The sequence below is a fragment of the Oryx dammah genome, unplaced genomic scaffold (assembly GCF_014754425.2).
Source record: "Oryx dammah isolate SB20612 unplaced genomic scaffold, SCBI_Odam_1.1 HiC_scaffold_10, whole genome shotgun sequence".
NCBI classification, from domain to species: Eukaryota; Metazoa; Chordata; class Mammalia; order Artiodactyla; family Bovidae; genus Oryx; species Oryx dammah.
This window is the reverse complement of record NW_024070194.1, coordinates 9,988,771-10,004,036: the sequence shown is the minus strand read 5'-3', so window position 1 is coordinate 10,004,036 and position 15,266 is coordinate 9,988,771. Positions and strand designations below refer to the sequence as shown.

At 43.0% G+C, this 15,266-nt stretch overlaps 1 protein-coding gene across 2 annotated transcripts in view; it reads left to right on the top strand.

The window, feature by feature from the left end:
* Positions 1 to 4,582: 4,582 nt before the first annotated feature.
* Positions 4,583 to 15,266, top strand: part of STK4 (serine/threonine kinase 4) — a 94,622-nt gene continuing 83,938 nt past the window's right edge. For both annotated transcript variants that reach the window (XM_040248944.1, XM_040248945.1), the window contains exons 1-2: positions 4,583 to 4,708; positions 10,138 to 10,218. In XM_040248944.1, the coding sequence (XP_040104878.1) occupies positions 4,674 to 4,708; positions 10,138 to 10,218 (116 nt within the window). In that variant the 5' untranslated portion in view covers positions 4,583 to 4,673. The remainder of the gene's footprint in view (positions 4,709 to 10,137; positions 10,219 to 15,266) is intronic.

The window sequence follows — 15,266 nt, the reverse complement described above, 5'->3', positions numbered from 1 at the left end:
GTTTGATCCCTCGTCCAGAAACTAAACTCCCATATGCTGTGTAGCACAGCAAAAAAAAAAAAATTCTTGTCTTGCCATAAAATATTGATTTTATTTCACATCAGTTTACAGTGTTTCTTAAGACTGTGAGGTGTTTAAAGGCAGTGAGTAGGTCTTCTCTCTCCCCAGCCCCTGTAATATCTGGCATGCAACATGCACTAAAAAGTTTCGTCAACAAAAACCTAGTCTCTGCCGTCAGGTATTTAGTTACACAATTGATGGTTAGGGACATCAATTCCTGCACAACTGAATCCATGTGTACCTTTAGTTGTCCCTCTTTGTCTGAGGTTCTGCATCCTGGGATCCAAACAACCTCAGACTGTGTAACACTGTGCTGCTAAGTCATTTCAGTCCTGTTCGACTCTGTGCAACCCCATAGATGGCAGCCCACCAGGCTCCCCCATCCCTGGGATTCTCCAGACAAGAACACTGGAGTGGGTTGCCATTTCCTTCTCCAATGCATGGAAATGAAAAGTGAAAGTGAAGTCGGTCAGTCATGTCCGACTCTTAGAGATCCCATGGACTGCAGCCTACCAAGCTCCTCTGTCCATGGGATTTTCCATGCAAGAGTACTGGAGTGGGCTGCCATTGCCTTCTCTGTAACACTAGCACACATTTATTTTTAAAAATCCACACGGACCCATGCAGCTAAAACCCATGCTCTTCAAGGGTCAACTGTAATTATTTGTGTAAAGTCATAACCCAACCAGACCTTAAACTTTCTGAGGGCTGGGTAGCTCTTTCATCTGAATCCCCTCAGTCCAGCATAGGCCCAATATAAAAGCAAAGAAGGAACACTTAGTGTCGCAGGGAAACCAGATCACTCATATACACACATACACAGAAATGATATCTACTCAACAACCTCCATTTTTACTTTAATAATTTTGCCTGAGATTCTCTGGGCCTAGAAAATGAATCAAGATTTCTCTAAAGCAATCACAATAATCTCATTCTTTTACCAATGATTGGACAAGGAGTGAGCATGTGACCCTGATCTAGCCAATGAGATAGAAGGATGTGTGTGGGGTGCTTATGGGAAAGGTTTCCTTCCCAGGTAAGAAATACAAGACTTCAAATAGCATTTTTTGCTGTTTTTCTGTTGGGTTAAGGATATGACACCTGGAGTTGTGGCAGCCATTCTGCATCTGAGTCAGTAAGCACAAGTATGAAAAGCCAACATGCTGAATTGGGCCGGGGGGAATGATGAAATCAACCTTGTTGTGCCAATCAACCCTACAATTGGCTCCTGGACTTCTTAGTAATAAACAAGAAATGTGAAACAGTTGGGCCACTCAAATGGCTGTTCTCTTGTTCTCTGTACATTCCCTGCCCAAACAGAGCCTGCTTCACCTACACCCTACTTACATGACGGACCTTCCTATGTACCTGTCCCAAGCCCCAGCTAATGACAGCTTACCAAAGGGGTGGTGAGTGGCTAGCCTCTTTGCTGGTTTCCTTGGTAACTAATGACCCCACCTGAGATCAGTCCCTCTATAGCTGATAATTCCCCGTTTCCCAGCTGGGGAGCAAAGATTGCCACTGTGTTCTACCTGCCATGTACTGCACATGGTGGGGTTTTGTAGATGGCATACCAGAGGCTGCTTTGAGAATCTCTACAAGCAAACTGGGATTTTTCCATTTTATTAATACTCATTGATGGTGGTAGCAACTGAGGATTTATGAATTTCCATAGCTGTTTATGAGTTTCCATAGGAGTTCTGAGTGGAGCCGAAGCTTTGACTCTCATGCCCAACGAGAGGGTCCAAGTGGTGGTGTCCAATTTGGTGGTGCAGGCTCTGGAATTCTATCCTTGAGAAGGAAATGGCAACCCACTCCAGTATTCTTGCCTGGAAAATCCCATGGACAAAGGAGCATGGTGGACACTTTTAGCTATGTGAACTCACCTCTCCGGCCTTATGGGAATAATATTACCTACCATGCTGCTGCTGCTGCTGCTGCTAAGTCGCTTAAGTCATGTCCGACTCTGTGCGACCCCATAGACGGCAGCCCACCAGGCTCCCCCGTCCCTGGATTCTCCAGGCAAGAACAGTGGAGTGGGTTGCCATTTCCTTCTCCAATGCATGAAAGTAAAAAATGAAAGTGAAGTTGCTCAGTCACGACCCCATAGACTGCAGCCCACCAGGCTCCTCCGTCCATGGGATTTTCCAAGCAAGAGTACTGGAGTGGGGTGCCATTGCCTTCTCCAATTACCTACCACAAACAGTTTTAAAACTACTAAGTGAGTTAGTAGTAGTAGTTTAGTTGCTGAGTTGTATCTGACTCTTGCGACCCCATGGACAGTGGCCTGCCAGGCTCCTCTGTTCATGGGATTCTCCAGGCAAGAATACTGGAGTGGGTTGCCATTTTGAGTTAGTAATAGAGTATCGAGAACATGATAAGCAGTGGAAAATAATAGATAAGACTGGGATAGTTGCAGGCTTGATATAAGGATTAAATGAGATAATATAAAATGGCAAGTACAATTGCACTCATCTCACATGCTAGTAAAGTAATGCTCAAAATTCTCCAAGCCAGGCTTCAGCAATACGTGAACTGTGAACTTCTAGATGTTCAAGCTGGTTTTAGAAAAGGCAGAGGAACAAGAGATCAAATTGCCAACATCTGCTGGATCATCGAAAAAGCAAGAGAGTTCCAGAAAAACATCTATTTCTGCTTTATTGACTACGCCAAAGCCTTTGGGTGGATCACAATAAACTGGAAAATTCTGAAAGAGATGGGAATCCCAGACCACCTAACCTGCCTCTTGAGAAATCTGTATGCAGGCCAGGAAGCAACAGTTAGAACTGGACATGGAACAACAGACTGGTTCCAAATAGGAAAAGGAGTACATCAAGGCTGTATATTGTCACCCTGCTTATTTAACTTATATGCAGAGTACATCATGAGAAACGCTGGACTGGAAGAAGCACAAGCTGGAATCAAGATTGCCGGGAGAAATATCAATAACCTCAGATATGCAGATGACACCACCCTTATGGCAGAAAGTGAAGAGGAACTAAAAAGCCTCTTGATGAAAGTGAAAGAGGAGAGTGAAAAAGTTGTCTTAAAGCTCAACATTCAGAAAACGAAGATCATGGCAACCGGTTTCATCACTTCATGAGAAATAGATGGGGAAACAGTAGAAACAGTGTCAGACTTTATTTTGGGGGGCTCCAAAATCACTGCAGATGGTGACTGCAGCCAGGAAATTAAAAGACGCTTACTTCTTGGAAGAAAAGTTATGACCAACCTAGATAGCATATTCAAAAGCAGAGACATTACTTTGCCAACAAAGGTCTAGTCAAGGCCATGGTTTTTCCTGTGGTCATGTATGGATGTGAGAGTTGGACTGTGAAGAAGGCTGAGCACCGAAGAATTGATGCTTTTGAACTGTGGTGTTGGAAAAGACTCTTGAGAGTCCCTTGGACTGCAAGGAGATCCAACCAATCCATTCTGAACGAGATCAGCCCTGGGATTTCTTTGGAAGGAATGATGCTAAAGCTGAAACTCCAGTACTTTGGCCACCTCATGCGAAGAGGTGACTCATTGGAAAAGACTTTGATGCTGGGAGGGATTGGGGGCAGGAGGAGAAGGGGACTACGGAGGATGAGATGGCTGGATGGCATCACTGACTCGATGGACGTGAGTCTGAGGGAACTCCGGGAGTTGATGGACAGTGAGGCCTGGCGTGCTGCGATTCAAGGGGTCGCAAAGAGTCGGACACGACTGAGTGACTGAACTAACTGACTGACATGGTAAGAGCTTAATGTGTGCTAAATCGCTTCAGTCGTGTACAGCTCTTTGTGACCCTATGGATTGTAGCTTGCCGGGCTCCCCTAGTCATGGGATTCTCCAGGCAGGACTACTGGAGTGGGTTGCCATTCGCTCCTTCAGAGTATCTTCTGACCACCCAGAGATGTAACCCATGTCTCCTGCACTGGCAGGCGGGGTTCTTAACCACTAGCGCCACCTGGGAAGCCCCAAGAGCTTAATAAACCTTGGCTATTTTTATGTCTGCAAGCTGACTCAAAGGAAAGGCTCTTACGAGGGTGGGGCAGTTTGCAGGCTGATGCTCCGTGACATCCAAGGAGACGTTATGCACGTTCCACCGTCCACCTGGAACAAGAATTCAACCAGGGAAGAAGGGCAGAAAATCACAAATAGCTCCAGAGAAACCCGCAGCAGCGCTTCCCAGCAACAATGTAAACTTGGCTGGTTAAGAATTGACAGTTTTTTATTAAGCCGGTTCTTCGCAGGAAGTCTCAGTATCTGTGTCTGAGAAACGAGGTGAGCAGGGCCCGAGGCAGAGATGAGTTCTCGGGTCTCAGACCGAGTTTCTTGGGCGAAGTGTCGCAGAGAGACAAGGACGCCAAATCTCGAAACCTGACTGAAACTCCCTCCCGGGAGGAGCCTCCCCGGTTCCGCGATTCCGCGCCCCAGCGTACCACGTGACTGGTGTCCGCACCACGTGACCCGGGGCCAGCCCTCGCGGCCCCGCCCCGCTCCCGCGCACCACGCGGCTTCCGGTAGGGGCGGAAAGCGGAAGTGTGGGAGGGTCTGCTGGGCGGGATCGAGGAGGTCCCGGGGGAGGATGGAGCAGTGAACGGGTCTGGGCGGCTGCCGGCAGCGCCATGGAGACGGTGCAGCTTAGGAACCCGCCGCGCCGGTGAGGGGCCGCTGCCTAAGACGAAGGGGGTGGAGGGAGGGAAAGACGGGGACTGGCGGAGGGGAGACCCGGGCGTGCGAGCCCCCTTGGAGGGGACGGACCTGCGGGGCGAGGTGATCCGGCTGAAGGGGCACCTGCTGAATGGGGAACCTCTGGCCGGTGGGGGTCCGGCCGCGGGGGATAAACGTGGGGCTGGTTAGAGAGATCGCTTGCCGAGGCGGACATCCTGGTGGAAGGTGGAGGAGAGGTGGGGAGGGCAGCTGCTGGGGGACTGGAGACGAGTTAGGGAGAGCACCTGCTGAGGGCGGGGTCCGCTGGGTGAAGCCTGTCCTAGAAGGGACTCACTGAGTTAAAGAGGATGCTGGAGCCAGATGAGGACCTACGAGGGGGCTCTGGCTAAGGGTGGGTCGGGAACTAGCAGAGAGGAGAGCTGGGCAGACTTTCTAAGGGAGGGAGTCCCACCAGAGGTGCAGTGGGGAGGGTCTGTTGAGGGGAGAAGCTTTGCTGCCTGAGGCCGAAGGTGTGCCGTGCAACGTGGACGGTCTAGTAAGGGAAGCTTCGTGCAGGGCAGCGATTTAGATGTTTTTATTAGTGTCCTCTCTCTAGATGATGGTATCTTTCCTCTCTGATATCCAGGATCTTCCTAATCTTCCTCACTCCTACACTGGGAGGTAGATAGAGAAATAAGAGACTCTTTTTAAGATGGGCAGATTGAGGCCCAGAAGAGTTGAGAGACAGTCGTGTGTGTTTCCTTTTTTTTTTTTTTTTTGCTCTAGGTCTGGTTCACTGCACTCAGTCAGACTAGCCCTTTTTTCAGGTCTCTATTGTTTGTATCAGCTCCAAATCCTACTGCTCCCTGGAATTGTTTTAAGTCAAGATTAGGGGGAGTGGCCGATCCTAGATAGTCTGACCTCCTGAGTTGGTTGCAGTTGTATCAATGATTTGCTCTGTGCACCCCTGGGGTTTTCAATCACTCTGCCACATCTGGATAAAAATGGAGAGTACAACTTGAGGTGCCATGAAGTTTGCTTCAGTTTCACAGAGCCCTCTGACTTCCTGTAGCAGAATGAGCTCTAAAGTAGGAAGTGTTCAGTGTGTGGGAGTGCGGGGCAATGGAGAGGTGAAGGGAAGGGTTCCACAGCTGGGCCTGTGCCCTTGGCTTTGTTTGAAGTGCACAAACACTGCAGAAAAAAATAGCTGGTGGGGATGGACTCGTAAGTCACCCTACTGTAGTGCGCTGAGTCTGAAATAAAGTGATTATTGCATCCATCTAGCACTTACTTGGTGCCAGACGTTATTCTCAGTGCTTTCCATGTCTGTCATTGAACCGTATGAATTTGCTGATGTTTGACCATTTTTGATGTATAAAAATAGTAGTTTCATATGGTTGAGCTTAACTGTTGACTCGTTTGACCGTCACTTAACAATCTTATCACCTGTATCTCTGTTTTACAGGTGATGAAACTGAGGCCCAGAGAGGTTAGTGATTGGACAGAAGTTGCACAGTTACTAAGTGACAGGGCTGGGGTTTTAATCCAGGCAGTCTGGTCCAAAGTCCGTGCTCTTAGCTGCATCACTCTGATTCCTCTCTGGGAGCACTCTTGTTTCACAGGGCCTTGTATATGTTAGCAGGTATTTGCTGTTGCACCATAGATCCAATTATAAATGGATAATGGTTATATTTCCTTCTGAAATATGTTCGTTCTTTCCTGGACGCGCTGGTTTAATTGAAGAGAGGATTAGGAATCTGAGTTTTGTTTCTGCTTTTACTTTAGGCTGTACAATCTTGGGCAAAAAAGTAAACCGTTTTGGTTTTTGACACTCATTCCTGTGCCTTTTGGATTTTAAAAATTTTATTAAATGTGCAAGAGAAAAGTGTTGCAGGGTTGAATTCTTTTTTTATATTTGAATTTATTTTAATTGGAGGATAACTACAATATTGTGATGGTTTCTGCCATACATCAGTATGAATTTGCCACAGGTGTACATGTGTTCCTTCCCTCCTGAACCCCTCTCCCATCTCCGTCTCCACCCTGTCCCCCCAGGTTGTCACAGAGCACCAGCTTTGGGTGCCCTGCTTCATCCGTTATCTGTTTTACATGTGGTAATGTATATGTTTCGATGATGCTGTTCTCTGAAATCATCCCATCCTCTGCAGGGTTGAATTCTTGAATGACAGGTGCTTTCCTGCTCATCATAGCTAGTGAACTGCCTTTCAGTCAGTTAACTTTATTACCAGTGATATTAGTTTGTTAGGACTGCCATGTTGATCTCACAGATGGCATGAGTTAACAGAAATTTATTTTCTCACACTTCTGGAGGCTAGAAGTCTGAGGTTTAGGCATCATCAGGGTTGTTTCTTTCGAGGCCTCGCTCCTTGGCTTGCAGATGGCTGCCTCCTTCCTGTGTCTTCACATGGTCCTCCCTCTATACCTATGTCCTCATCTCCTCTTAGGGAGACACCAGTCATGTTGGATGAGGGCCCACCCATATGACGTCATTTTTACCTTAATTAGCTCTTTAAAGGCCCCATCTCTAAATACAGTCACATTCTGAGGTATTGAGCATTAAGACTTTAACATGAGTTTGAGGAGGTAGGGGTGGGCACGTATATTTTATTTTCAGTGAAAAGCTGCATCCATTTATCTTACATATTTGTTGTAACCCATAACGAATTCTGTGTGGAAAGAATATAGGTATATATAAATAAAACGGACCTTACAAAAGTTCTAAGATGGGAGAAAGAGGTTTGGGAGCTAGCCACACCAGTGAGTAATGACTTCATGAACACCCTTATTTGTGTTTGGAAAAGTACTGGTGTCTTTTCAGAGATTCAGATGGCATGTGTTTCCAATAAGGGAAAGCAATCCCAAGGTAGGAAATGCTCTTTGTGTTCCTGAGTTTGATATTTGTGTGTGACTAAGAGTATGACGATGGTAAAGGGCCCACCTGCCAGTGCAGGAGACGCGGGTTTGGTCGGGAAGATCCCCTGGAGAAGGAAATGGCAACCCACTCCAGTATTCTTGCCTGGAGAATCCCATGGACAGAGGAACCTGGTGGGCTACAGTCCATGGGTCGCAAAAGAGTTGGACATGACTTAGCGACTAAATAACAACCAACAACAAGAGAATAATGATAAAGTTGACAGTTTGCATAGGAGTTTTATGTTTTTTCACTTTCTTTATATTTTTCAGAAGTTTATGATTTTAAGAAGTGAGTTGCCATTAGGTACTAATAGTGTGGTGGAGTGTGTAGAGCGCATTTCTGGGATACTGACCATCCACGCAGCTGACTTAGGAGTGGAGCATCCCCTGATGTCTGGTCCTTGGAGGCTGTGTTGGCTAGGCCTGTTCAGTTATGAGCAAGCGCTGAAACCACCTAGGACCTGGGGAAGTACAGCCGAAAGGGCTGAATCATCAGAGTTGGGCTGTTTGCTTAGAATGCTTCTTCCATGAAGACTCACGTAGAAAACATCATCAAGTCCCTTGTCAAAAGATTTTCCATAGAATTGTTATTTGTTAATAGCACAGTAATACTTTCTCGGGGTGAGCTTCTTTTTAGTTTTGAAACCTCATTAAGAGGCTGAGAAAGGTTTATGATTCTCATCATTGTATTCATTAGTCCATTTAGCAAATGTTCTTATAGACCACCTCTAGGTTCAGGCACCAGAGATAAGATCCTTTAAGCCCAAAGCAGACAAAACCCCACCTAGATTGTTTTAAAGGAGCATCTGAACACTCATATAAAGTTTGTCTGTCAAAGTATTATCAGAGGCCTGCAGCTGTCTCGTGGCAGTGGCCGTTTCCTGTGTTATGCCGTGGTCTCTAATAGTTGAAATAGTGAGTTTTGCTCTTTATAAACCACAAAGCCACCACTTCAAAGGAACACATCTGATCTTCCTTTACATAAGCTGTTTATAAAACTTTATACTTGGGAAAAGAGGTATTGTCCATTGTTTATATAGTTATAAATCAATGCTTTACCCACTCCTCCACCCCCCCCACCCCCATTGTGAAATGTTCATTCTGATTTCTGGGCTCATGGAAATTTCACTTCTGACATTGAAGTTTCACTTCAACCCTTTTTGTTTTGAACCTGGAAGTTTTTGTGATGTCATTGGAATTTAATTTTTAGGACCTTTTGATTTTCAAAGGTCAGTGCGGTTGTTTCTTTGGTTAATTTTCAAGTCATGGCAATTATTGACCTGGAGCAGTTCTCCCTTTCGCTAGTCTTTGATATTTATAAAATCCTGTTAAGATTGTCTTCTTGAGATCAGCATTTACTGGAAGATACACTTGATGCGTTCAGGTGTGTGGGGGTTTTTTTTGGCTTCTCTTACAGTTTTGCCATTTTCTCTAGGAAGGTACACATTTGTGTGTGTATGTATTTTAGTTTATCTTTCCTTGTAAAAGCTGGTATTGTCCAGCTAGTTTAAACATTTTTCTTTACAAAGAAATTTCCAGTGGACTGCTTCCACATTTCACCACTTCCTGAGCTCTCCTTTCTTTGTTGTCCTTTGTAGTTTCAGGAAACCATGGCGTAGAACACACACACGCACGCACATGAGTGCTCCTTGGCAGACAGCTCATCTAAGACTTAATAATTTTCACAGTTCTCAGTTAAAAACCCTATGCTCAATTTATAACCTCCTATCTTGATCATGGTTTGTCATAGAAAAGTTGGAATTATCTGGAAGTTGTGTGCAAAATCTTTGATTTTGGGGAAAGACTCCTTGAAACTTACAGCCGTCTGGTTATTTTTTCACTTTTGATCACATCTAAGCATATACTCTCCACTTTCTGTGATACCTTCTAGAATCCATGTGTTTCAACAAGAATAAGTACCAAAATCTTGCTAATGGTGAGCAAGATTCTTCTCCATCTTCGTTGGCCTCCAGTCTAAGCTCATGTTTCAGTTCATTACTAAGCTTGCATTAAGCATCATTTCTGAACAGAGAGTTATGTCATCTTAGTTGATGGAATCTCAAGATTTGAGCAGATTCTAGCTATTGCTTAAATCTGGTCTACTGCATTTCAGCTACACAAGGACTCGTTTTCTGTCTAGACGCTCCAGTGATGGAAATCTAGGGACTTCTTAATTGCAGTCTAAATCATTTCAGAGCAGCTTTTAGTGTTAGGAAATTCTTACAACTGTGGAACTGAAGTCAGCCTCATGGTAGCTCTTAACCCTCCAGTACTGATTTTGCTCATGAAGGTGACCCCGGACACAAATAACATTTCCACAGACCAGCACTTCAGCTTCCCTTAAAGGTCCCTTAGCTTGCCTTTATTGGCATTTACCAGTGTAGGCTACCAGTGTAGGCAGAGAAATTCCTCAGATGCTAATTGTAAAATAAATAATGTGTTTTGTATTCTCTCAAGTTGTTGGTAAGTACAATGTATTTTATGCTTAAATTTCTTCATTCACAGGCAGCTGAAAAAGTTGGATGAAGATAGTTTAACTAAACAACCGGAAGAAGTGTTTGATGTCTTAGAGAAACTTGGAGAAGGGTGAGTGCCCAGAAACATGTAGGTGGACTAGTAGGTCTCCCGTCTTTTTCCTGCCCCAACACCAGCAGGATGTGAACCTTTCTCATGCAATAATTTGTAAAGCTAAGGAAAAGAAAGGGAAATGTGATAGCCTTGCTCTGGGTGGGATGGGAGGTAAATTTACAGCTTGAAATGCCCTTTCTTTCATCCCCCAATCACTTTGATAGACAGAGTTAGTGATTCCTGGTCTTTTCAGTACCATGGACATCTGTTGTTTGCTCTCATAAAATCTGTGGTATCCATGATTATATCTATTTAACAGATAACACTAATTAGTTTATACTTTGTTCAAGAAATTTTATTAATCAGACATACTTTAATTTTCTGTTCGTAGCCTCTGAGAGATATTCAATAACTTGTTTCATTTTTTTTTAAAAGGAATTCAGCATTTTAGTGCTCCTTTGGCAAATAAAGAAAATAAATCAAGGACTGTCACTACCTTTACAACTTCCTAAGAGATCTAGGATCCTAGGTTTGGAACTGGAGGACTTCTTGAAACACAGATTTGTGAATGAGTTTATAGAACACGAGTAGAAGGGTATTTTGTAATAGATAGTGACCGTCATTGGCTTTCATGATACAATAAAGGTTACACATAATTTTTTATACTTTTGATATTTTTATATTTATTTCTTTTTCTGTAATGACCAAGACATTAAAATATTAGACACCCTTTCATAAGTTTTCATTGTTCATTTTTGAATAGGTAATCAAGTCACATGATTCAGGATTTGAAAGGTATAAAAAATGGCCTGAAAAAAATCTGCCTCTTATCTATCTCAGCCACCCAGAAGCAACCAGTATAGCAGTTTTTAATGTATTTTTCAGAGGTAGTTTATGCATATATAAGCATGTAAATGTGGTGTGTTATGTAGAATCTCTTGGAAGTAATTCTGGTTCAAGAGAAGAGCTGAAATGTTAATTTATGAAAATGTCTAGTGTCTAATTAGTGTTTGTTCTTTACAATCAGCTTTTATATGTCATAAGTTTATTTTGGAGTCAGTGTTATTTATGCCTACTATAGATAACAAATGCTAAACCCAATCCTGGATTACATGGAATAGGATTTCATGGATTACCTTCTTGTGAAAAACATTAGTCATCATCTTTTTGTAAGTTGGAAAAATACTCTTTGGAATCAAGCAAGAAATCAAGCAAAGAAGGGAAGTAAAAGATGACAACAGCTGCGCTACTAAAAGACAAGTACTCGATGAATCTGAGCCTACAAGTTGACTTGGCATCCTTAGAGGTATGGGGACAGAAAATCCAGTCCCTCTATGTCTTTTGCCTGCCATTTTCAACTCTAGCTGGATATCCTCGGTATTTTCCTCCATGTAGTGAGTCCAAGGCCCTTAATCTAACCATGCTCACAAGTTATACTTAAAATAAGATCAAGAGTGGTAGGCGTAATTGACTAGGTATGTAACTGACTTGTTCTATTTTAATGAAAGTGTGTTACAGTAGTACGAACCTAGACTCTGAAGGTTGATGAACATCTTGAAGCTTCATAAGCCTCAGCCTGTGAGGATATTAACATCTCCCTCATAGGATTATGTTGAGTATTACATGAGATAATGAGACTAAAGTATATAGTACAGTGCTTGTCACCTAATAAGGGCTCAGTAAATGGCAACTGTTATTTTATTTTTAAATATAATCAATTGAAGCATTTTTCGGATCTTATCTTGCCCAAAGTTAAATCTTAAGTCTTAAAGTATATTTAGATGTTCTTGAAGGGAGCTCTGTTTGGGTGGATTGGGTTTGAGGAATGTCAAAAGAAAACTACAGAGAGTGATCAGAAATATAAGGTAAGGAGAAACTAAGCTAATTATGATTATTTTAAATTACATTTTAGATCTGTGGATGTCTTCTTTAAGGACCTTGGAAATTTCCCAGTAAATCTATCACCAGAAAGAAAACAAGTAAAGCTTCAGATCTTCAAATGTTATCATCATATTGTTGTTTTAAATGTTACCACAAGTGCTTGGATTTCTGTCATCCTGACTGAATGAGCCTGAGCAAGCTTCGTTTAATCAGCAGAGTCCTGAAGGAAGGCCTGACCTGCACTTCCTTCCTGAACACAAAAGACCATGCCACGGTTCTGGAAAAGGAATGGGTTGTGAACTCTCATGGACTTGGGCCTTATGTAATGAGCTCTGGCTAAAGGATTGTATCTGATTCCCAAGACTGCCGCCGTTCTGTATTTTGAGGAAATCGTGGATCTGTGGCAGAGCAGGGTCAAAGCTCCAAACCAGAATGGATGGACAGCCCTCAGAAAGTGTTTTGAATTAGAGCTTTCACCTTTCTTCCTTCTGTTGTATTTAAAGTTTTACCTGTTGACTCATTTAAGTTTTTAACCGGGGGATAAGAGCAAAAACATTTTGCCCATAGTTTTGTAACTAGTGAGTGATATGGTTAAGACTGATGGTTAATTTGGTTGTCTTCTTTAAGGACCTTGGAAATTTCCCAGTAAATCTATCACCAGAAAGAAAACAAGTAAAAAACAAGTAAAAAAACAAGTAACCTGGTTAATTTGGCCTCAGATACTATATAATTTCTATTTCTCTGCATTGACCCTTGCCTTGCAGAGCTTGTCTGAAGCACCTCCTTTGTGGTATTATTTGTTTTGCTCTCTGCCAGTTAAAATTCATTGAGTCACTGTAGTTTTTTTTTTTTTTTTTTTGTAGAAAGTCAGGTCTTGGACTTACCTTCAGCAAGGGGTTCTTGCTGAAGCCTTCTAAATTGTACTCTTAAGTGCAGTCTGGAATTGTGAATCTTAATTGTTCATATGAGCTCTTGGAGTTTTCTTGGCTGTCAAGATAGCATAGTAAGGTGTGGAGGGTGTTCTAGTCAAGATTTCTCAGTGCATGCAGGAACCTCTCCTTTCCATTTCAAATATATAAGAATAATGAATGAAAATTAGTTTTTTAAAATATAAGGATACATAGCCAGCTATAGACCAGGGATAGAAAAGATAGCTGTCATAGTAATAGGAGGGTAAAGCATGCCATGTTGTTGTCGGGAGATTGGGCTTCCTGCAGGAAATTTTTGTATCAGTTGCCTGTGGCCTGGGGAAAAAGAGGGACTATTCTGACTATAGGAACTGGGCCTGGCGTGTATTCAGGTATGGTGTCTTGAGGGCTGAAAACCCTAAATCCTAGTGCAAGACCTAGTTTAAATTGTACAGCCTCAATAACTGAGCTAAGGGAATCATGAAACCATGATGTCATGAAATGTTCAAGAACAGTGAGCACTGTATAGAAAAGAATCATTCAAAGTAAAATGAAACCCATATGAGGAAATGCAGTGCCGTTAAATAATCAACAGACGTAACAAGTAGGAAATTCCCACCCAAGGAAATAGAAATAATGGAGCAATCTGAAATGGAATTTCATGTTTATTTACAATTTTCAAACAGATAAAAGGAGGGAATAAAATCTTAAAAGACAAACACAAAATTATTAACATGAACAGCCCCATGATAAAGAAACAGCTGAGGGGCCTGACAATGAAAACTACAACAATTGAAGTTCTAATGCCCAGTAAATTGCAAAAGCTGTCAACTGGACAAACTGAAAAGAGAATTTGTGAGTTGAAAGCTAGAAATGAGACTGATCACAAAATACAGGACAGAAATGCAGTGTTGGAAACTAGGGAGACAGCATGGATTGACAAGGTCCACTATAGGTCCAGCATGAACTCTAGAAGAAAGTTGGAAGAGACAGCAAATAAAGAGATAATACTAAGAAATTTCCAGACTTGAAGAAAGACCTATGCCTTCCGATTGAAGAAGTTTATGAAGTGCTGAATAAATCGACTTCTAGTTATAGTAAAATTACAGAATGTGAAGGATAAAAAGGCAGTCTTAAAAACTACGAGAGAGATGGCCCAAGATTACCCATGAAAAATGACAACCTGACGACTGTTGACTTTTCTACAATAGAAGCTGATAAACTACAGTACAAGTGCTGGGAGAAAGCTGTTGTCAAAGAAGGATTCTGTATCCAGCAAAACTCATTCCAAAGTGAAGATGAGATAAAGAACTTCTTTACACATATGGGACCTAGGGCAGTGGTCCCCAACAGTTTTGGCACCAGGGACCATTTTCATATAAGATGGTTTTTCAGGGACCAGGAGTGAGGGGAATGGTTTTAGAATGATTCAAGCATATTGCATTTATTATTCACTTTACTTCTAATCTGTGGCAATCTCAGGCTATTCTGCCTTGACTTTAGGTTAGGATTTGTGCTCCCGTGAGAATCTAATGCCACTGCTGATCTGACAGGAAGCAGAGCTCAGGTGGTCCTGTGCGCAGTGGGGAGCGGCTGCGAATACAGGTGAAGCTTCGCTCACTCACTTGCCCTCCACCAGTCACCGCCTGCTCTGCAGCCTGGTTCCTAACAGGGAGTTGGGGACCCCTGACCTAGGGAATCAATAAATTTGGATGAAAGTTACAGACTACCCAACTAATAGTGGCTAACCAGTAAGGGCATTTAATAACTACCAGAAAACTCTGGGGGTGAAAGATTCCAGAATGGCTAAGTGTTTGATAATGATTTAGCATTTGTGTAAGTCTCACAGTCTCAAGATGGCCACTTCAGAAGCAGGAAAGGAAGTGGCAGGTGAAAACGGGCCACCTTGTTTGCTTCTTTTTTTATCAAGGAAGAAAGTCTTTCCTAGGGACCCTTCAAAAGAATTCCTCTCAAATTTCACTGGTCTGTACTAGATCTTAGACTTACTGCTAGTTCAGTCACTGGCAGGAAGGGATCAGAATCCTGAGACTGGCTTGGATCACCAGCCTTTATCTCCTGGGACCAAGCCTTTGGTCACAAATCTTGGGGTTGTCTTATCAAGGAAGATAAGGCAAGGCATGTTTCCCGTGGATCTTAGTTCCCTGACTAGGGATTGAACCTGTATCCCCTGTGTTAGAAGATACAGTCATAACCACTGGCCCACCAAGGAAGTCCCCCTTTCTTTTCATTATACTTTTGTGGTTACTCTCAACTGGC